Consider the following 22,857-nt stretch of genomic DNA (forward strand, 5'->3'; position numbering starts at 1 on the left):
ACATAATGGACAAAAATGGGAGAAGAAAAGTAGGGTCTGGGCAATCCACAAACTGGATAGCGGCCCCTAAGACAGCCACCAAAATCAAGAGTTGACTATATCCGAAACAGTGAAATGGCGTTTCATGGAAAAGCATCGTCATTGCATTCGATATATAAAAAAATTTTAATGGTTAAATGAAAAAGCAATTTAAAAGTCTACTTTTCTATCACTGAATTTGGGGACTCTCAGCTCTGCGTAGGGACTTTTGTAGCATTTAAATAATGATTATTCCTCTTAGTTCTCAATCTGATAGCTGAGAGAATCCTCAATCTTAAAAAACAAAAACAAACCAAAAAACAAAAACAAAAAAACTACCTTTCCCCCCAACAAATGCTCTTATCCCCCTAGCTCTGCGGAATGTAGGCTGCTTGTGCGTGAGGTGCCAGCGGTGCAGGCCGTCCGTGGTGAAGGGAAGGCAGGCCTCCAGACCAGCAAGAGCCGAAGGGACGGTGGCCTCAAGTCACTGCACATAAAATAGGTCTTTCTAAACACAGTTCTAGAAACACCTGGCTTCAGATGAAGGATCAGGAGAAAACCATGAAAGCACTAAGACCTCAAAAGAACCAAAATGAAAGCTTAGAGTGTGGCTGTCTTTCAAAAGTTATACCCTGTGTGTTGATCCAAAATGAAAAGGATATGGGAGAGAAGATGAACTTTGAGGAAAAGCAACTTGATGGTGAGTAAGGCTTGGTGGGCATACCTGATACCTGGCGGTCTGATTTTCAGAACTGGGATGTCAATACTGATGTAATAATCTAAATAAGAGAAACAGGAAGTAGAGGTAGAGGGATGGCAGCACACGCTAGTCAAAGTATTCACAACACCCCTGAGCACGGGCTGGTGACGAAGACAGTGGTGACGGCACCACCAGCCGGGGGCACGGGAACGAGAGCCTGCGCTTAGGGCCAGCCTTTCGGGGGACACCCAGCCAAATACTCTAGAACGAAAACTTAGATTCAAAAACATTACAAATGAAAATAATTTCTGTCTAGCAAACAGAAAATCTTGATCTACAAAGTAAAGAATACAATTTGGGGTGGATTCTAAGTTTTATTGTCTTATTCAGCTTGTTTCAAAGTCATCAGAAGCCTGGGGTGACCACACGTGACCTGGGCTCCACACAGTCAAGGGCCACTCAACATCAAATTACTAAATTTAACTCAGTAGTTTAGGGGAACCAGAAATTGATTGGGCCCCAACTGTAGAATACTGATAATCTATAAAGTGAGCCTCAAATGCTCCTGAGGGGAAAGAATGCCTTCATAAAGAATGGCAAAAAGATCTAAAAGTGAAGGCAATTTGTCAAAAGAGATTATTTGATTACAAATCAAATAATTAAAAAAAAAAACCAAAAAACAAAACAAACAAACAAAAAAAACAAATGCAAAGAAAAAAACCCAAAACCCTGTACATCAAAAGAAAAGGCAGATCCCCTGATTTAGCTAACTCTGGAAAGTCTTAAACTTTCTAAAGTTTAGCACAGACATTACAGAAAGCGAGTGCAGCCGTGCAAACACAGCAACTAACCAAAGTGCATTGAAAAGATAAGCACCCCGAAAAATCAGGGGACAACTTGGAGAAAATTAACATTGCCAAAACAAAGAACAAAAGGAATTACTGGAAGGAAAAATTAAAAGGAACACGATGTTAAATGCTAAGTAAAAGGGGCTCAGGAATGATGGTGTAACATTGTTCTTCAAGTGGTCTGTAAAGGGATTTACGGTCTAGGAGGGCAAGACTATGTTTTAGAGGAAACGAATGCTATAATCAGGAACAGAACGAAACGAGAAAAGAATCCTGGCCAGATGTGAGAAAACCCTGAAGCCCAAGCCCTCCCCAGGGTCCGGGGTCCCCACCTGGAACAAAAGCAAGTTTACACCCTGACGTGAACACAAGAGCAGACGCCCACTGGTAACAAGGGAAAACCTTTATCTGACAGAAGCAGACTTGGCCGCTTCCGTAACTGGGATGGATACGCTTCTGCCCCGAAGGCTCCCGAGTCCGCGGCTCGGTTTCCTAGCCTGGCACTCTGAGCGGCGCTGCCCGGTGAGGCCGGCCCTCCTCACACCACTCCGAAGCAACGCTTCCCAAGACAAGGAATGAGGCTTGTCAATTACCTTGAGCTCCTGCAGCTGGTCAGGCTCATAGAGTTTGGGGGACAACGCCTGAGCCAGGAAGGCGTCCAGCTCCTGGCGACGCAGGATCCGTGCTCCAGGCCACTGCACCATATACCTACAGGGGGTGGACAGAGAGGGTCTGGTGTGAGGATGGAGCGCTCACCGGTCACACGCACAACCTGGCATCCAGGTTCCAAGGGGACTCGGGATGATACGAGCTGGGGGGCACCAAGAGCTCTTACCCAGCATCTCTATGTACACCGGATGACACCTGCTACACATGCGTGTCTAATCACCTGGGCTGAACAGAACGTTTGCTTTCAGAGTGATTAAAATAGCACACCACATTTGCACAGACTGCAAACCAGCTGCTCAGTGATTTCTGATACAACTTCACTCTTGTAAGGTATTCAAACCCTGGAAACACACTGGAAGCATCAATTTACATGATTTATTTTTTTCAATTCAAGACCGGAATCCTGGGAGGCAGACTCTAGGTCCAAATAAGAAAGATGTGTCTCTTGACAAGGGGCGAGTGTTGCAGGAGACGAGTGCGCAAGAAGAGGCTCCCGCGCCGGCAGGTGAGCGCCAGAAAGGGGTCCCGGGAACGAGAACTAACGCCGTGGCCTCAGAACCGGTGCCCGCAGGCCCTGGACACACTGACCTCCCAGGGCAACCAGCAGTGCGGCAGGGAGGGGGGGTGGGTATCGATTTATAAATCTGCAACGTCCAGGTGTGCCATCAGCCCGGGAGCTGCCAGGCGCCCACGCTCCTTCCCTTACTCACCTTGCCACATGTACTGCCTCTATCACAACCCTGGGGCACTGAGCAAAGAGGCGGCTGCTACGGCCCTGGCCCAGCTGTCCCCGAGAGCCCATGGGCCCAGCCCTGCACTCAGCAGACTGAAGGATGACCCAGCACGTTGCCGCTGATTAACTTATGGTGACGGACCCTGCGACTCTGGCAAACGGCTCAGAAAGAGCAGAGAGAACGGCGACAGGCCTCACGAAACTCTTCCCAGTCCTGTCTGCTAAAGAAGTTTTCTCAGAGCTTAAAATGAAAAATCTAAGTCGACAAAAGAGGACGAGTCGGTGTGGAGCCCACCTCACGTGGAAATAATCAATACTTCACGGGAGCACACACAACTGGGCAAAGCAGGGGGCTCTGACCAGCTGACTGACTAAGACACGTATTTTTAAAACAGCCTGAGAGAAACACGGAAGAGTTCGCCAGGTGCCCGGTGCCTCTCCACCTCTGCACATGCCGCCTCCCATCACGCGGCCCCCATAATCCTGAGGGGCCACCGCTGTCCACGTTACAGGCGGGAGACACAGGCACAGAGCTTACGCACTTCGCAGTGAAATTACAAAGGGCAAGGGGAAGGTGACGGTCATTTCAAGTAAGCCAAGAGTAGACCTTAAATCTCTACGGTATTTAGACGTAGATGCGTGTATCTGAAAGAAATGCAAAAGCTTTTCGTCACTAAACTACTTGCAAGGACAAAGCCTCCAACCTTGTGACCCTGCCATGTGCAGCACAAGGTCTTACTGATTGTGGGGTTCTGTGCAAGAACCTGCAAGTGTGAGGGAAGCCCCCCACGACATCTGAGAAAGTTACTGTGGGAACGCCTGTGCTCTGCATACAATGTCCTTTGCCCGCATGTCTGTGCTATACTATTTTTAGTTCTTCCTTCCTAAAAACTGTGATAAAATACACAGAACATGGGCCACCTTAACCACGTGCCAGTGGACAGTGAGGGCATCAGATCCGCCCACACTGTTGCTCGGCACCTCCCCCTCCCGCCCTCTCCCTCCTGTGAACCCAAAAGACACTAACGCCCCCCCCCCCCCCCCCCAGCCACATGTTCCTTTTAACGTCCTGAATGAGAAAAAAGGCTGTCTTGGGGACAGCCTGGTTTTCTCAAGATCCTTCTTGGTCTTCTTGGCAGCAAAGACTCAGAAGTCAATTTAGCTGAACAACGAACAGTCTTTTTGTTAGAATGCCTGATGTTTCCTCCACCTGGCTTTCTGGTCCTCTTGAAACAAAACCACCCATCACCCGTTTCTCACTTCCATCCTCAGAAAGGCTTCCTGGACGTAAATGCTCAGACTAACTCACACCACGCAGGCCGTGCCCAGGGCATCACGGTGAGGAGTAAAGGGTACCAGGGTGACGGCCTTGCCTGTACCCCCTGCCACACCGCTCCACCTGGGCAGACGGTGTTCCCGTTGCCTCCCGTTGCTCAGGGCCTGGGGCGGGAAGGTGTCTGGGGCTCCCTCCACTGCCCGCTGCTGCCCTGTCCATGCTGGGGAGCTGGGTCGGGGCAGGTCCTTGTGTGACCCTCCCAGAAAGGCTGCGTTCCTTAGGGTGTGGGGACAGGCACCACAGGCTGCCTGTGTCCTGCCAGGGGGCTCAAGCCCTCCATTCCCTTAACTCATCTCCAGGCCTGAACCTAGCCGGCTCCTCAGGGGAACGTGAGCTCTCTGGGATGAGGGTCTCGGCCCTACCCTGGGAAGGCCCCCTTCTGCTCTGTCTCGGGCACTCGCTTCACCCCCACACTGAATCTCGGCTCGGGTCTGCACCCCCCCCACTCCACCCCCCACTGCAGTCACAGTGTTGAGTTTGGGGCATAAGTGACCACCACTGCCTCCCTGCCCTGGAGGCAGGAACAGAACCTCACGGGACACAGGCACAGGCAGACTGAAAATCTATCGGGTCCCCTGTTTGCAAGCACTGCCTCCAGGGGCTGCCACCCTGTTAGTTCATGTGCCGTCTACACGATGGGATATCTGCAAACAAGTCGGTGTTCATGCCACATCCACCCAGAGGAAGACGAGAAGCCACCCAGGACTGGATGAGATGCGGTAACTAAACTTCAGCACGAGCCACGATGTTTTCCTGTCAGCAAAGCACCTCACGGGGCAAGTGGCAAAATCTGAGTGAGGCGCGTAAAGGAGATGTACGGACAGGACTTTTCCGGTTTTGACAAGGTCTTTGTTTTTAGAAACACACACCAAAGAGCTCAGGGGTAGAGGTGTCGCACCCAAAACTGCCACTCAAGGGGTCCGGACGCATGAGCACACAGACACACAAGGAGAGCGACTGCAGTAAAACACTAACATGTGGGAAGTCGGGGTGAAGGACAGCCACAAACTCCTTCAACTCCCCTCGCAGTCTGTTCAAGTTTGAAGTTATGCAAAAAGAAAGAGAGAAAAAGGAAAGAGAAAATTAAGGGAAGGGAAACACTTTTGTGGCCCACAGCCTGGCCTTGTGACTGCTGACCTCTGCCCCTGCCCCTGCCCACCCCCGTCCTGCCCCAAGCCACCAACGCCAAGGGTTTGTAGCCGCACTCCCACCGGCCTTCGCAGGGAGCTGGCCTCGAGCTCAGGTGCTCCTGTTGGCTGACCTGAGTCCTTGGTCTGCGGCAGAACCAACCAACCTACTTGTCTTGGGTTTGCAGACCACTGACCTTGAGGGGGAAGGACGATACGGCCTGACCACACTCGAAAACACCTGCCACGGATGCCAGCAGGTCCATCCAGGGTCACGGCGACACAGAACCCACCGCCTGGGCACTGCTTCTCCTGCACGCAGCGCCCTCCCCATTCCCCACACTTTCCCCTTAAAAACCCACCCGCTTCGCCTGGACGGGGAAGATGGCCTTGGAGACATCAGCCTGCCCTCTTCCCAGGTTGCCGGCTTCCTGAGTAAAGCGACCTCTCTTTCCCCACCATCACTCGTCTCTCGAGTGTTGATTTTCCAGCGGAGAGCAGCCGAGCCTGAGGTCGGAACCAGTTCTGTCCAGCTATAGGTTGTCTGCTGGGCATCACAGGACCTCCCTGCTCCCCACCCCAGGACCTAGGTCCAACCCCAGGGCCGCGGAGGCACACATCAACGCTGACTCGCCCTTGCCGGGTCTCTCCACACACCCCCCCTTCCTCCAAAACCGCGAGGCCTCCAGCTCAGCTCACCCACTTAACCAGAGCGAGTGCCATGGAGCACCTGCATCCCCCAGCACCAGCCCATCCTGGAGCCCAGAGTGTAGAAGGGAGAACAGACCCTCTTAGTGGAAGCAGATTGGCCCGTTCACTGGTGCCCTGGCCCCCAAACCCCCAGGGACTTGTCCCGTGAACAGCAGTCCTTCACCTCTCCCTGATTCCCTCTCCTCAACCAGCTCCACCCCCTCAGGACCTGAAACCACGAGAGGCTTTCCATGCAGGAAACCCCAGGGGATTGCCCGTCTCCATAGCCAATCAGGTCACCCACCTCCCACCACAGTGCCAGAGCCTCTGGTGACATGGCCAGTCCCACTTGCTAATCCTTCCATTCTCTACAAACCACAAAAAAATCAACCGTAACGACTATCTTAAAAATGGGCACCAGGACAATCCTGAAATCTGGAAGGCTTGACAAGGGCCGTCTGAACAATGCCAGAGAGACGGCCTAGGAGGGGCGAGGACCAGGATGGAGACCAGGTGCAGAGGGCGGCCACGGTGCATCCCAGGTTGCGTGCACGGATGGCCAGGGAGGCCGCAGCACCACAGCGCCTCGTCCTGCTCTGAGTGCGGCCGTTCCGTCCAGGTCAGCCGCATAAGCCTCAGGTGAGGCAGGCAGCATCCGCTGGGGTAAAGGCCACACACCAATTTAAACTTGGAAGAGAGAAGTACAATCGAACAAATGTATTCTTGCTAATTTGATCTCAGAGCAGCCGAAGTCTTCCCCTCTAATGTTTGGCTACATAAGGTCTGTATTAATAAAAACAGGTCCATAAGTGAACTTCCCATTCGAGAAACCAGAAGCTTCCAAACGAAGATCTAGTCTCTCCCACGAGCTAATTTTCAAAGCAGGCAAAGGGAAGAGCCTGAAGGAGAGGCTTCTAAATTAGTTACTGGCCTTCAAGCCTGTGAGGAGCTTAGGCAACGTCAGGAAACAAACACTCGGCTACGGCTGTGTCCTCCATCTTGTTCCTTGAGGGTGAGGAACAGGGGAACTGGTGGCCAGGAAGGAAGACGCAGGGGGCTGGGCCCCAAGGTCGCCAACAGGGGTCGGGTCCATACGTGCACTGTGCCCGCCTACTGCGAACACCCTGGGAGAGACTGGCAAATGGGGGCTGTCTCCACCCCTAGGAAGCAGGGCTGCTGGGAGGAAGGGGCCATAGTCTCTCTGCAGGGAAGGAGGGAGGTGCTCCCAGGATGATGGACAACTGTCAGAAGAACAGAGGCCAGCCTGACACGACCCCAGCAGGTGACCACAAAGCACCAGATCTAGTCTGCCAACAGTGGACTGGGGCCACAGAAGAAGACAGGAGCTGGGCGTCTGCTGAGGCTGATGGAATATTTAAACTGAGTGCCTCCCACAAAATGGGATAGAGCAGCCCCACAGGAGCCCTGCGAACATCTGCCTCTCCAAGTGGCCAGGGTGCAGGCACACAGCCCAGACAAGACCACAGCAACAGAGGGACGGCCAGTGTTTGGCGGAAAAACCAATCGGACTGGTCACCTCCAAACACAAAGAGAAAATCTTAAATGGACCCTGAAGTTCACACAGAAAGAAGGTATGATGTTGATTGGGATGACTGTATTAGAAAATGTCCTGATTGGTTAGACGGTCACACTGAAGTATGTGGGTTTAAAAAAAAAGCTCTATTTTGCCCCCAACCACCACCTCCCATTCTGCAACCACCAGCTTCTTCTCTGTATATAGGAGTCTGTTTGTTTGCCATGAGCACGGAGTCCTGTACAACTGCTGAATCAATGTGTTGTATGCCTGAAACTAACATAACGTTATATATCAGTTACACTTCGATAAAAAAAAAATCGAACTCTTTAAAAAAAAACAAACAAAAAAAACCGAAAAACAAAAAACAACTCTTTGTATTGTCCTTGCAACCTTTTCCCAAGTTGAAAATTGGTTCAAAAAAACCCTCAAAAACCTACTGAATCTAATTCAGGTATGCATGCCAACTCAAATTAACTCCCAGATGCCAACAATGTCCACACAGACTTAAGGGGGCCGTCAGCTGAGGGCACGGAAGCATGCAGCACCCCAATCCGGCTTTCAATCCTTCTCCAAGGACAGGAGCCAGCCCCCTGGAGAGGGCAGGGTCCAGGGCTAATGTTGTGGGGGGCAGAAAGCAAGAATATGCTGGGGGCACAGACGACACAAGGGCCCACGGAATGAGCACTCCAAAGCCTGACCTGGAACATCTGAGTAACCAAATCAACCACACATCAAGTTATAACCCCAGGAATTAAAATCGATAACCTCAAGTCCACACTGATCTACACATGATTAAATACATGCAGGGAGAGATATGTTTTCCCTACAGAGCTCCAAACAATACATAATGTGTACAACCTTCAAAATCTTTAAGATTTAGAGGATAAAGTACATTTAAAATCATTATGGTTATCTCCAAAAAATACACGTTCACCAAATACACCTGTTCTGCACACAGACCACCCAGGATCAGTTCAAACCCACGCCACGCTGCCCCAGACTGTGTCCCCACAACACACACGACTGCGGGGGGCGGGGGGGGGCAGCCACACCTAACCTACCGTAGGACGCAGCACAGCACCGTGAGATGGGTGGGCACGCTGGCCGGGTTGAGCATGGCTGGCGTGTCCGACCTCATGCAGGCCAGGAAGGCCCTCATCCTGCGGTTCTTGTCCTCCACCGCCTTCCCCAGCCACAGCCGCTTCAGGTTGGGGCAGGTCCACTCCCTGAAGGCCAGCGCTTCCACCAGTTCCGGCGTCTGCGGAGACTTCCCTTTGTAAGCTGCCCACTCTTTGATGATCACGGGGGGAACTGGAGGGGAAGAGCAGAGGAAGACCATTTACACCCCGGCTCAGCCACTGGAGGCCGAACAAAACCAACCCTCCAGTAATCACAGTCTGAAGGTGCCACTGCTCACACACCATCGCATTCTCTCATCAGCAAGCCACCGGCCACCAGTCCTCAGGTCTAGAACATTCTGTCCCCTACGCACACTTTCGTGGCACATTCGGATTTCCAGTCAGGCTACCGATAAATTTCTTCTCGATCAAATTATGACTTGACTTCCCCACATAACTAATACGTATAAATCAAAGATGTTAGAAAAATTTTATTATTTCAATCCATTAAGTTCTAATAGTAACAACTGGCAAAATTTACAAAAGTATGTGATTATCAACATATCCTGGGAAATCCAATTGAGATAGCTCATCTTTTTCTACATAAACAGATACTTTCACTAATCAGATTTCAGAAATAATTTGCACTTGGTGCCACTTCGTGTAAAGGTCTCCTTCCACAAACGTTGATCAGTAAGCATAAGCTACCCCAGAGTGAGACCCCAAAAGCCTAGCAAGGCGGCAGGAGCAACAGTCAGTGTTCTGAAATCCCAGTGACATCAGCTTACAGTAATTCTATTCAGGAAGACTGAAGACAAAGCATAAAATTCCCCATTTTATCTCAAAACAGGCAAGAAGGTCCACGCTGATGTAACAGAAACAACAGTGGCCTCTCCTCTACAGTTGCTTTACCACTACTTGAGTTCAGTTAATTCTTAAACCACGACATGCGCCATTCCCCACATCATTCTGAATGAAGTCGGAGAGACGGTGCAGACCAGGGAGAGAGCACGTCCCAGCCCCTTTCCTTGGCGCTAAGGGGCAGGCCGACGCTGGGCTCGGGGTGTGCACTGCCAGGGAACTAAGGCTCACTTCGGTCCGTGACCGTCCGAACAGAAGCAGGGTGGTGCAGTGACTCCCCGGGCACTTTCCACAAGGCCGTTCTATCCAAATGGCAGCACCCAGGCAGGGCTCATGTTCCCGAAAGTAGTGCCCAAGGCAGACAGGAGACTGAAGGCCCAGACTCTGCCCACCTGCAGCCCCACCCCTCCCACCGGCACAGGGTCCTGCGGGTCGTCGGCAGCTGCCCAGCCCCAGACAAGGCAGGGAAAGTGTGCCGCGAGGAGCCCGGGACTCCCACCCCAGGAGCAGGCTGCTGGAGCAGGGGTGCAGGTCAACAAAATTCCCCCAAATCGTCCTCTTACAAAAAAGTTACTGTTTTGTCACAGGGAAAAAAGCCCTTTCATTCACATTTGAGTATCTTAGTGTTTAAATATCAAAGGAAAATCTAAAACACATAAAATGATTGTTTTAAAGTCCATCAAGTCCAAACAGATACACATGTATATATAAATACATGCACCTTTGTATTCATCCTTACTTTTAGATGCCGGCCACACCCCCACGCAGTCCCCACTGCCCAGCCGACCCTGTCCTTGGACTCACAATCTAGCCCCACGCCTGCCAAGCCCCAGCATACTCGGCACACACAGGGCGGCCATCATCGCCACGAGGTCCCCTCTGCCCGACTAGTGTCAGGGGCTGGCAATCGTCAGCTCCAGATAAACAGGCCAAGGTTGGTCACAAAAGAAGCCCTTAACCAGCAGGCTGTGTGTCCACTGGTTGATCCACAAAGCTAATTTTCACGCCAAAAAAGCAAAAACAAATCTATTTTGTAACATACTCCTTTTTGTGGCAAAGACTTAAAGGCGATGATTAGATTTTATCTTTGGTTGTAGGATTAGCTAATGTAGCTCCTCTCCCTTTCTCCCCACCACACGTGCACACCTACACCCGTGCACACGCGCGCACACACACACACACAGGCTGGCTGCCCAGTGCCCGGTCTCTGATCTGACCCCCTCTGGAGGCGTCCCCACGAAGTCCGTCTCTACCTGCGCCTGTGACCTCCCCTCCATCAGCTCCATCTCCACTGCTTTCTAACACCTTCCATGGTCATCCCACTTTATCAGTTCCTGCTTTCACCTAGAAACAGGTCTGGGGAGGCACGCCTGGGTGGCTCAATCGGTGAACCTGATCACAGACTCAGGTCATGATCTCGCAGTTCATGGGTTAGAGCCCCGCGTCAGGCTCTGTGCTGACAGCTCGGAGCCGGGAGCCTGCTTCAGATTCTGTGTCTCCTTCTCTCCCTGCCCCTCCCCTGCCCATACTCTGTCTCTGTCTCTCTCTCAAAAATAAACATTAAAAAAGTTAGAAACAGGTTTGGGGAGCACATACTCATTCCTGAGGTCAGAATGCTTATGGTCCAGGCCCCATAGAGAAGGGGGCTGAGCCAGCTGCTCAAGCCTGCCTGTCCCCCTCCCCTGGGGGCCCGCCCCCCAGCAGCCCATGCATAGGGCGGGCTCAAAGGGCCCCACATGCGCCTACACCTCCAGGGAGCTGCTGTGCACACGTACTCCCAGCAGAGGCTTCGGGGAAGTACCGGAGATCCAGGGAACCTGCTCTGCACCCACCAAGAGGGAGGCAGGAGGGGGCCTTGCTCCCTGTGATGGAGGGTCTCGCATACTCACTTCCTCTCATCTCCACTACTTATGAGCAGCTCAAATCTAATTTTGGAAATGCATGTCTAATTTAAGAAAATCAAGGTGTAGGAACACAAAACTTTGTTCCAAAAACAAAAGCAAAGCTGTCCTGACTTGCTTTATTTTTAACCTATATGTATCTGTTTTCGGAGATCTTGTATACCACCACTTACTAGTGGTGAAACCTCCGACGAGAAACCTAACAGACATTTATAGGATACCTTCTATGTACCAAATAGGGGTGGGGGACATGAGGCTGAGGGGCCAACCCCCATGTGCCACACCACACTCAGGGTCTCCTTAAACCCCGAGGCCCAGCCTTGGGACCAGGATAGGGAAAAGGGCCAAGGACTCCCTTTAACACAGTCTTGATGAGGACACACGAGGCTCGCAGCCATTCACAACCATGTGAGATCAACTACAGGCTCGTTACCCAGGAATGACTAATTAAAGACTAGTGCTGATAAAGAATCCCAGGAACATCCATTTCCAGGGTGACAAACGGCTGCCTCTGTGTACACGTATGTGCCCCCCCCCCCACCAGAATGTGTACAGCCCTCCCCGGCCCCACCCAGGACGGAGGGCTCGGGCTCTGTGACTCCACTCACAGAACAAACAGATGAGAGTGGCCAGCTAACAGTAAGCCATCTGGGCTCTTACGTCTGCAAAAAACACTGGTTATATGGGGACTGCATATGGGGACTGGGTTATTAAGAACACAGTGAGCATACATGTCTGCCATTCAGGCAAGAGCAGTGGGATATAAAAGCATGTCCATGACGACTCCATTTTAGAAAGACATGTTCAAAGATGTGACCTCACGCCCAGAGGTCAGCAAAGCCAGCTGCTATTGGTGAATAAACCCACGCCACCATCAACAAATACCCATCTCGGCTTTTCCACTGACAAAAAAAACTCACCATTTCAGGCAGACTTGAAAACACTCAACATGAGATCATCTTCCTTTGCTTACACTAGAGCAAAAACCCCAAGGTATCTGTTTTCTGTATTAGTAGAGGCTACTGCACCTTCTTTACAGAAAGTACCTCTGCAAAACACAATTTGGGGACATAAAACACTATTACACCTAAGCTGTCCGTGAGAACCCGTTTCCATCAGACGTTAACCACGGTCCACGGTATCACATATAAACACACGACCACCAGCTATAAATGTTATAATGCCGACTTGGGATCCATCCCAGACCAGGAATAATGAAAATGTTTCATTCTGCAAGCCAATTTCAACAAAGTGGTGGTGGCTGCCCACAAGCCACGAGATGAAGGACATCTCTGAGCTCAGTGCCAGAGCACCGTGAGCACTGGCCACACCGGCCACCGGCCCAGTGTGCAACACAGGCGCGGCTGAGGGGAAGATGGAGACAAACAGCCCCCGCGACTGCAACCGGCTGGACCTCTGGTCTCTATACAGGCGTGTGTGCAAATGTGCATCGGGGGCTCGGGGCGGGGGGGGGGGGGGGGTCCTGGTCTACCTGCTGCGCTAACTAAGGTCACAGAAAAACAACAAAACCACACATATATGTAAAAACAAACTCTGGTTCCTTCGCATCAACGCAGATACAGAAAACTGGGCACAATGGCGGCTGTTCCTTCCTTCTCGTGGGACACTGCCATGCGGGGTGGTGGGGTCCAGCTGGCTCTCCACTTCCTCGTGCGAACAGGTGTGGGGACACCCTCCAGGACTCGTAAGCCACAGAGCACACACAACGTGTGGTTACAGACCATGCCCGCAACTATTCCTGTCCTCACTTTCCCCACATACATCATTCCCAGGGCATCAGAAGCTTGGGAGTTCAAGGGCCTATCACAAATACTGCTCTGAAAAAGTGCCCCACAGCACTGCCACTGAACACCCCCCTGAACACTGCCACTGAACACTGGCCCACAGCACTGATCCACAGGCTCGGGTACTCAGAGGTCCGTGAGGAAAAGAGTCGGTAATGCTACTTCTGGAAAGCTTCATAAAATAAAGAAATTCAGATTAATATAAACAGCCTTTGTAAAATCATGGAGAAAATGTTTATGATAACCAATTTCCACACATTCTAAAACAGCACACTGACGTTGGCCATATTAAAGTATTTTGTTTTACAATATAATCCATGTGGGTATGCCTGGGTGGCTCAGTCAATTAAGCGTCTGACTCGCTCAGGTCACGATCTTGCAGTCCATGACTTCAAGCCCCACGTCAGGCTCTGTGCTGACAGCTCGGAGCCTGGAGCCTGCTTCGGATTCTGTGTCTCCCCCTCTCTCTCTGCCCCTCCCTGCTCATGTTCTGTCTGCCTGTTTCAAAAGTAAACATTAAAAAATTTTATAATATAATCCAAGTGAACCAATTTAATTTTACTCATTTTTCATCAGCAGTCCCAATTATTTGACACAAAATTTCTATAGCAAATTGGAACACAAAAAAATCCACGTTCCCTTTGGCTTTTCCTGATGATTTATAAAATAGAAACTCTGGGGAAATCCTTTCTAAAATAGTACTCAGGTACATAAACTTGCTTCCTACAGCCACAAATCCATCTCCTGTGTCTGTAATTTACATCCACTTGTTTTCTACAAGCCTGTCTCTATCATTTACTTAATTCTGAGGACCTGGGGAGTCTTTTATAGAAAACAGAGGCCAGTTTTCGTAAGTGGACAATAATTTTAAACTGTGCACAGCACAGAACTTTACCTCCTGGGTTTTCTCCTCATCAACTACAGCTGAGGAGTCTTGTTACCCTGCAGTCTTTTTGGAACCTGACCCTTTCTTCCAGCCCCTCCTGTTCCCCTTGGCCGGGTGAGGGGCAGCTGAGGGGTGCCGCCAGGAGGCAGCCAGGCCAGAGCCACCAGCAGGCCAGGAGCGTCACGCTCCAAGCCTCCAGCCTCCAGCCGGGGTGCCAGCCCCAGGCCCAAATGCCAGCAGCCACAGAGGCAGCGCCCTGGTCCCGCCTTGCCCCAGAGCAACTGCGCTGTCCCCATCCGGCACCCGGGGCAAAGCGCTTGTGCCAGGTCTGTGGTCTTCCGCTTGGCCTGCTGGAGGGGCCTAGAGCCCCCGATGGTGACTGCAAGCAGCTTACTGTCCTAATGAACAAGGTCCTGATGAATTTCCTAACAGTAACACGATGGAGACCAGGGATGGGCACACAAAAAATAAACTGCCAGCATGTAATTCAGTATGACTTTCACAGGCCAGAGTTTTAGGGACCTGAGAGTGGATGTCCTGTTTTAACCATATGATGACTTTAAAAAGGAAGCTTGGCAAAGTCACACGAGCACTCGTATGTCATGTACACTGTATGGGATGTAGACCGATTGAGAGACCACATTTCCAAACGGATATAGGTCTTAAATGTGACCAGAGCTCAGTACTTCTAAACAACCCTGTAGGCTTCCATATGCTCTCGGACTAGTCCTCTGACAACAAAGCCATTCTGGGGAAGCCCAGTGGTCACGGTGAGCCTGCTGAGCCCACACTGGCATGCACAGCATGCTGACACCGTGCTGGATCAGGAGCCTCACCTGCCACAGGAGGCGGGCTCACCTGGGACCCACAGAATGGACGGCGGGACCAGAGGGCATCTGAGAACCAAACGTGCCCCAAAGACCTCACAGCACACAGTCAGTGCTTTCAGAATCTCCTGCAAAATGACACTGACCTCATTTCACCCGCAGACAGTCTAAGAGTGGCCATAGGTAAAACGGGGTTTTAACAGGCTCCTCTGTCAAAGCTCGCTGACCAGGGCCTCCTGAGCAGCTGCCTCCTTCCAGCACGACCAGCATTATCACCCCTCACCTCATCCAGAGTCCCAAGAACTTGCTTCCTAAGGACACTGAGATGTAGTCACTTAGGACACAGCTCAGGCAGGAAGTCCACGGCAGGGGTGTCACCACACTGGCGTTCAGAGTCGGCTGGCATCTAAGAGTGGGCCTCAGGAAACGATCGTGGCGCAGTGTCAATGAGCCGCGTCAGGTCACCGGTGCACATTCGTCTCCTGCACAAGGTTTGCTCCGAGGGAGCGGACAGTGTTCGGGCTCAGCGCTCACAAAAGCTCTGAAGGACAAAACTCTTCCCTGTGGAGAGCTAGCACTCCAGTTAGCGGGACAGCCGGCAAACAGCAGCACGGATTACCGACCTAAGAACCTTCTCCATAGGCTGTTTTCCCTTATTAATACGACCGAGGCATGAAACAACTCCACAGGTCCCCGAAAAGACCAAACAGGCCTGGGTTCCAAAGCTGCTCCTGAGAGAGCGAACTAAGACCTCTCTACTTGTAAACTGAGAGGTCAGATGGACAAACCTCTCCACCTAGAGGTCCACGGTTCTCTGTAACGCACATTAGTCACACACTTGTCTGGGTACCACCGACGTGCCAGGGCTGCCTCAGCTCCACGTAGGCAGGGGCACCCCTCTTTTCCCGCTGCCTCAGTTCGTCACCTGTCCCTACCCAGCCCATCCTCCTGAACAGAAACGTCACTCTTACCTCACCTTCAGTGGCTTGCCTGTGGTCGCTGACGCAGAAGTCAGGACCCACTTTCTTTCGTCACTTGAGCAGAAAGACCGCAGCACGCTCAGCACCAACATCCCCCAGAACGTCCACCGGTCCATGCACCCCCATGCATGAAAGCTTCAGGGCTGGCAGAGCCCATCTGTACCATCCCCCCACCCCCTCCTCTCTTCACTGTCCTAGCCCCGAGCCCTGACCCGTCCTCCCTCCGCAGTGCCAGATCCCACCACATGGGGTGCACGCACACCCGGCCTGCAGCACAGTGCGCTGCTCTCTCGCTTATGCCCAGAGGGTGCTGGTTTGTGCGGTGAGCGCTGTCCCGTGCCTCTTGCTCGCCTGCTGCCTGCCCACAGGCCAGCCGGACACCCGCACCGCCCAGGGTCACAACGCACGCACAAGGTGGGGAGCAGTTCTCATTTCCCACCCATCCCCCACACCCACAGCTCACCGGTGGCAGAGAACCCCCAGGAAAGGAGGGGCGCGAGCAGAGAACACCCACCCACCCGGACTGCTCTACAAGGCTGCGGGCACTGCAGAGGGGACCCATCCTGGAGACCACCTGAGGGTCCCAAGCTGTGATCACTGAAAACTTCCAGGGAAGGTGCTAAATAATAGAAGTGTGTTTCTGGAACAGAAGCAAATGAGGAAAAGACCAGCTTTTACCACCAAAGTCAAAATGGTACGCTGGAGCCAAGGACATGGCAGGAAGTGGGGCTGCCCAGGGCTCTGCAGCAGCTGGCAGGCCAGGCCCAGGAGAGAAGCAAGGGGCCTAGGGTGCTCAGGGCTGGTGGACACTGGAGGGGAGGTCACAGCTACGGGGCCCAGGTGGCCGGTGCGGAAAAGTGGCTGACCCTGTGCAAAGTGAGAAAGCAGATGCATCCACCAGGAACGTCCCGGCCACGCAGAGCCGGCTGACGATGCTCGGTGTCTCCCGTGGCACCTCCAGCCCCAGTCAAAGTGGCAGATGTGTCAGCAGGGGCTGCAGAGCTCAACGGCCATCCTCAAATGGCCTCACTGACAGAGGCTTCATTTTTTTTACAGAACCACATCTTGGCACGGTAATCAGAAACAAGACATCAGGATCTACGGATCAAGTTTTCAAAGTTGCCAGAATCTCTCCAGGTTAGAGTCCAAAGGTAAGACCCACTGTCACCTGCGTCCCCGAGTGCCACCCAACTGCAGCATGACCAGGCCCACGCTGCCCCAGTACACACGCAGGGGATTCGTCCCCAGACAGCCTGCGGTGAGGGGATGATCTGGTGACCTATTCTCCACAGCTGAGGATATTCTTAATTCAGACTGTACATTTTGGAAAACTTTCCTATATTTCCTAAGAAACATACAGTGACTTTTACACTCCCTCCGTTAGCAGATAAAATCACCCAGAACAGAAAGGCACAGTTCTCCCCGAGTATTCCACCGGCCCACTCGCTGGAAGATGGAAAACGCGCTCTGACCTCAGCTTTTGCCAGCATGTCAAGCAGCACCTTGTGTCCCTCCACTCCACTCCCCTCCACCCCAGGGTCGGTCGGGTACAGCCCTGGAGGGAGACCGCTACCAGGACCCTGTCTGCTGCGGGCCGTGCGCAGTGCACAGGTACGCGCCACCCGCACAGAAGCAGCTGCAACGCGGTGAGGTCCTCCCCGGGAACACAGACTCTGCAGTCCGGACGCGCCTGCGGACACCAGAGCGGATGCCACTGTCGCCCTGCCGGGACGCGCTAGCCACGGCGAGATGGCGCCCGTCTAGACCGTTTCCAGCTCAATGTCCAGTTTAAAGTGGAAACGGTTTACCAAACAGACACCATGACTGGAATGTTACTGAGGAAAACAGCCCGGGGCCCGTCCTCCTCTCCGAAGGGCCCCGTGAAGCCCACCGTCTCACGTGGGGACACTCAGGGCGAACTCAGTCACAATCCTCTAAGGCTTTAGAAAATGCACAAGAGATTACGAGGTACCGAGGAAAACAAACAATGGATTTCACAGTACATACATTCTGGTGGAAGTCTGTTCTTTCTAAAAGCAAGTCTCTCAGTTTTCTTTCTGCTTTCTGCCAAGCTAAACAGCACTCCGTAAACATACTGGCGAACTGGCCTATAGAGCAGGGCGGCGGGAGGCAGGTCTTTGCTGGCTTCATCTTCAATAGAAACAGCAATTTTGATTTCACCCTTTGCATGGAAGAAAGCAGAATAATATTGCACATTTTTCATGTTGAATTCACAACAAACTCACAGAAATATACTGTATTATCTCCAGTTAACGACATTGCAATTCCATTCCACATCAATGCTTAACCACTTGTGTGCAGCAGGATGTTTAGGGAGTTCATTAGCAGTTGTCAAAACATATGCTCAGAGAGTCAAAATAAAATCTATGTGGTTTCATCCTGAATCTGGAACCAAAGCGTAAGAAACCACAGACGATCCCCAAGTCTTTGAAACCATCTAGACAGATAACAGCAGACAACAAATAGAATAGAAAATGCTGAGAACTTGCAAACTTTACTATGAGTCATGAAATTCGTAATTTTTAATGGCCTATGTACAATCCAAGAAATGAGTATCCTGAAAACAAAATGGTCAAATTGTCTTCACTAAGCGCTTCCGTAAAACACGGCCACGTGCAAGCACGGTCCCCCTGTGGGCACTCTCTTCAGTGCTGATTTGCGAGGCTTTGGCACGTGGCCGGCCTCGGCACAAGACGAGGGGCCATGTGTCCCACACCTTCGTGGGGGCAGGACCTCTGTGGCCCCGTCTGTCTCAGATGTGCTAGGGAGTCAACATACATCAAGAGATTCGGCAGGAGTTTTACTCAGTTGTATTCCTAATGTCAGAACGTCCATATGACCTCTAATGGCTGTTAAATTTATCGATACGTATCTTTCAAGAATTCCATAGTATTTGCTCTTTGTTCACATAAATTTAATTTCAAAATTGGTCTCTCCCTATCCTCACGAAGCCGGCACCGCTGTGTGGTGGGCACTCTCTCCAGGCCCCTGGCTCAGCTGGCTGCCTGCGTGAGCATGAAGCCTCGCCCACTGAGGACATCTTGGCCTGAAAATTTAATACCAGAGCCACGCAGCTTGCAGGAAACGGCGTGCCTGACAGTCTAAGCTTTCCCTAACATACAGAAAAATTTTAGGTGGCATTTTAAAATCTGAAAAGATAGTTGTTTACTTTTGTCAACTACAGTCACTTTATTACTATTTGCCCTTGAGACAGATCAGTGAGTGGTGGAAGAGGACAGGCCACCTGTCACTCAGACCGTCCCCAATCAGACCACAGCGGGCAGGGCAGAGGCACAGGGGTCCGGGACCTCACAGCCCACACAACCCCACGGCACAGGGCGCAATTTCCCCCAAACCTGGGCCCCTTTAAACTCAACAAGTCCTTCTCCCGCGAGAGGAACTTTCCACTTACCCTTATAATATGCGTTGCCCCTGAAAAATAAACTGTTTACTTCACAACCATAATCTGAAAAGCGAAAGCATACGTGCAGACCCATAGCAAATAGTACGTGAGACCTGGAGGCAACCGTAATTTAAAAATAAATGAAAGGAGCTGAGTTACTGTGGTGCCCTTTGACTGATACAAGCGAGCGACACTCGGGTCGGCCGGTTAACGGTCGCAGCCACGTCCAACTGCTGTGGGGCAGGGGGCTTCTGCACTTACAGACCCCGCTTTACAAACCACAGATGGATTGCAAAACAGGGAGAAAAACATCTGATGATCTGTGGTGGTAGAGACACCGATGAAAAGGTGTTAAAAATACAGGATAGCAATAAACCAATTTTACATGAAAAATCTGGTCACCAAGGTTACATGTTAAATTGTGGGTCTAGGGTTATAAACACCAACATAAAGACTACAAATCACTGAGAAAATTTAAATGGACACATAGATCCATTCAAGACACCAGGATTCAAAACCAATGCCACGCTGGATGTATATTTAAGCATACATTTGTTAAGATGTTACTCAAGTGGAATTATGACACTGTGTAAACAGAAAACTGCATTTTCTGACCGCTAACGTGTTACACAACCCCGTACTGGATTTTCTGTTCAGTGCCACAGAAGCTGCACTCGACAAGCAAGCCCTCCAGCGGCCACTCCAGAGGGGCACTTCCAGGACACATGACAGAACAGGTCTTGTATGTGACATCAAATTAAACCTAACATTAGAGCATCAACACGGTGCAAGAAACGTTGAAATTAGAAATAAATTTACAAGTCAGAAAATAACACGATGTGCCATTAATTTGAAGTTTCAAAAGTATTTTATACCAAATGGAAGGGAAAGTAAGATTTTCCCAAGTTCTCCGACTGCATTTGCTGGTACACATTTCCGCCCTTTCCAGGTTTGGGAAGCAGAAATGCATTCCATTTCAGATACCTGCCTGGTAAGACAGAAAACGCCCGCCGTACCTTGGTCAGGACGTGGAAGATGTAGGGGTACATGAGCCCCTTCTTGTGCCGATGCTCTGCCACTCTCAGGACCTCAGGCGCCACCGGGGGCAGGGGCGGTGTGGTGATGTCCATGTGGTTCCGTGTGGGCATGGACAGCAGGCACGGGATCGGCTGCACAGTGCCCATCTGACTCCCCTTCCCTTCAGCGAGCTGGCTGCCCGAGGAGGCCGTAGACGAGCCTTCTGTCTGCAGAGCCACAGGCAGGGGAAGGGGGGTTGGGGGGGGAACAAGTCAGCTCATGTTTTCCCTTCTTTCACCGTGCCCCTGTGCAAAGGACCACTCCCCAAAGACAGGGATGGGAGCTGACCCCTGAGCCGGGGGGGGGGGGGGGGGGGGGGGGGGCGCGCGTGTGCACCTTCTGCTGGGTGACACCCCTCACATGACTAGTCCCCAGGGCCCCTGAGGGGGGAAGTGGCATTCTGTGGTTGCTGACCCCTGGGAAGCCACCCTGTCCCACCTGCTCCGTGTGGCCCATGTGGCCCATCCATGTGATTCAAGTTCCGTGGAGACCCTGCCTAGTGCCAAGAAGGCAAGGTCCTCTGCCCAGATGACAAAGGGGGTGCCCGGAAAGGCTGTGTCCCTGCCCAGCAGTGCACACAACAGGGGCTCACACCTACTCCTCACCACCACGGCCGGCAGTCGGAGAATAAACAGAAACCCTAACTTGGGCATTCTCTTCTGTCATTACAAAGCCCCAAATTAAGTACGCACAGGAAACCATTTACCAAAAATTAAAGCAAAAAACAAGCTAATTTCATTAAAACTGAGGAGTCAGACCTACATGACAGAAATATGTACACAGTAAAACACTATGAAAAAATATCCACTCAGTAACAACCAACCACCAAAACAGAATGTGTGCAAGCTGCACAGGAAAGAGTGAGTGGGGGACTCAGGGATGTAGGGTGGCAGGCAGCAGCTAAGGACATGGAGGGCAAAGGGACACCCTTCCTGTTGTCTTTATAAACTGTAGCCAAGTCCAAACTGTTTGCTGAGACCAATTATTATTTGCACAATAAATGGAGTTATTCTTTCTCATGATAAATGCTGGAAATAATAATTGCATATTGCTTGACTTTGTGCCAATCTAAGGAATACACATTTCTCTGTTTTGATACAAAACGTTATTCTTTACAATGGTATAGAAGTGCTTAACTTTATCCTTTAAAACACAAAGTACCAAAACTGGTCTTAAAAAAAACTCAAGGATAACTCATAAGTGTTTTCTATACGCTCCATTCAGAATATAGACACAATAATAGCTAAAAATTTTGGAAGGTGCTTTGCTAAAAACCATCATCCAGCAAGCATTTCTGTTGCTTATTGATAGGATAACCCTTCAAAAGCGAGAGTATTTCAGAGTCTTAAATGAATTTCCTACATTGTGTCACCTTGTGCAGAAAACAAGTCCTCTCCTGCTAGAGATGGGCACATCCTAAGTGACCGCATGTGGGAACAGACGTGACTGTAGTTAAAGGTATTTCTAGAAATCACTAGCAACAGGCAGAGGCAGACCAAAGGGGGAATGGAATTTACTTTATTTTCATCTTTAATGTGCACATCCCAAGTGATTTCTCATTTAATCCCCACAAAACCCTGCAGGAGGCGAGGACTCTGCAAGGCTTTGGGTCTTGACAAAAGCATGTGCCAGCAGATGGGAGGATTTCCACCAGGCCCTCAACCCGCCCCGTGAGACAGTAGGATGCCCCCCGTTCCCCTTCCCTATCTCTGTGATCCCCTCCCCTCACATTTATGACCCTATCCCTCACACCAACCTCTGTGAACCCCTCCCCACCATGTTGGTGACCCCAACCCCCCCACACACTGACATCTGCGACCCCTTCCCCCATACCAATGTCTGTGACCTCCTCCCCTGCACAGACATCTGTGACCCCCACCCCCATGTCTGTGACCCCCTCACCAACGTGACCCCTTCCCCTCCCATCCCCAAAATGTGTGACACCCCCATGCCAGTGTCTCTTACTCATAACATGCTTTAAAAGAGAGAGTACTCTGCTTTAAACCAATTCCTAACATCACAGGCTCAAAGAGTCAGAACGTGAAGGAATAAATGCCAACCCACTACCTTTGTTTGGTCTCCTGGGTCTCCCCGTGCTTGCGGCTCTGAGTGGTTTCCCGTCTTCTCCCAGCCAATTTTGTTCCCGCTGATATGGCTGAACATAAACAAAAGGAACATGGTTACTGAATGGCGTGGGCCTTCCACCACAGTAGCCCATGTGGAGCCCACAGACTCAGCGACACCTCAGCTTTACTGACCTCGCCTCCCCCAACAAACCACCTCCGGAAACAGCCCTACGCTGGGGGTGCTTTCGGCCTAC

The 22,857-nt window shown here is 51.3% G+C and overlaps 1 protein-coding gene across 3 annotated transcripts in view; it reads right to left on the bottom strand.

Moving 5' to 3' along the window:
• FAM120A (family with sequence similarity 120A) overlaps positions 1-22,857 on the bottom strand; it is a 95,781-nt gene that overhangs the window by 15,716 nt on the left and 57,208 nt on the right. For 2 of the 3 annotated variants that reach the window (XM_027041253.2, XM_027041252.2), the window contains exons 8-12: positions 22,605-22,692; positions 20,477-20,704; positions 18,044-18,218; positions 8,720-8,969; positions 2,160-2,274 (exon numbers count right to left, since the gene is read on the bottom strand). In XM_027041253.2, the coding sequence (XP_026897054.1) occupies positions 2,160-2,274; positions 8,720-8,969; positions 18,044-18,218; positions 20,477-20,704; positions 22,605-22,692 (856 nt within the window). Of the gene's footprint in view, positions 1-2,159; positions 2,275-8,719; positions 8,970-18,043; positions 18,219-20,476; positions 20,705-22,604; positions 22,693-22,857 lie in introns of those variants that run through there. The other variant, XM_053205415.1, reaches the window with a different exon arrangement.

Source organism: Acinonyx jubatus, chromosome D4 (genome assembly GCF_027475565.1).
Source record: "Acinonyx jubatus isolate Ajub_Pintada_27869175 chromosome D4, VMU_Ajub_asm_v1.0, whole genome shotgun sequence".
Taxonomy (NCBI): domain Eukaryota; kingdom Metazoa; phylum Chordata; class Mammalia; order Carnivora; family Felidae; genus Acinonyx; species Acinonyx jubatus.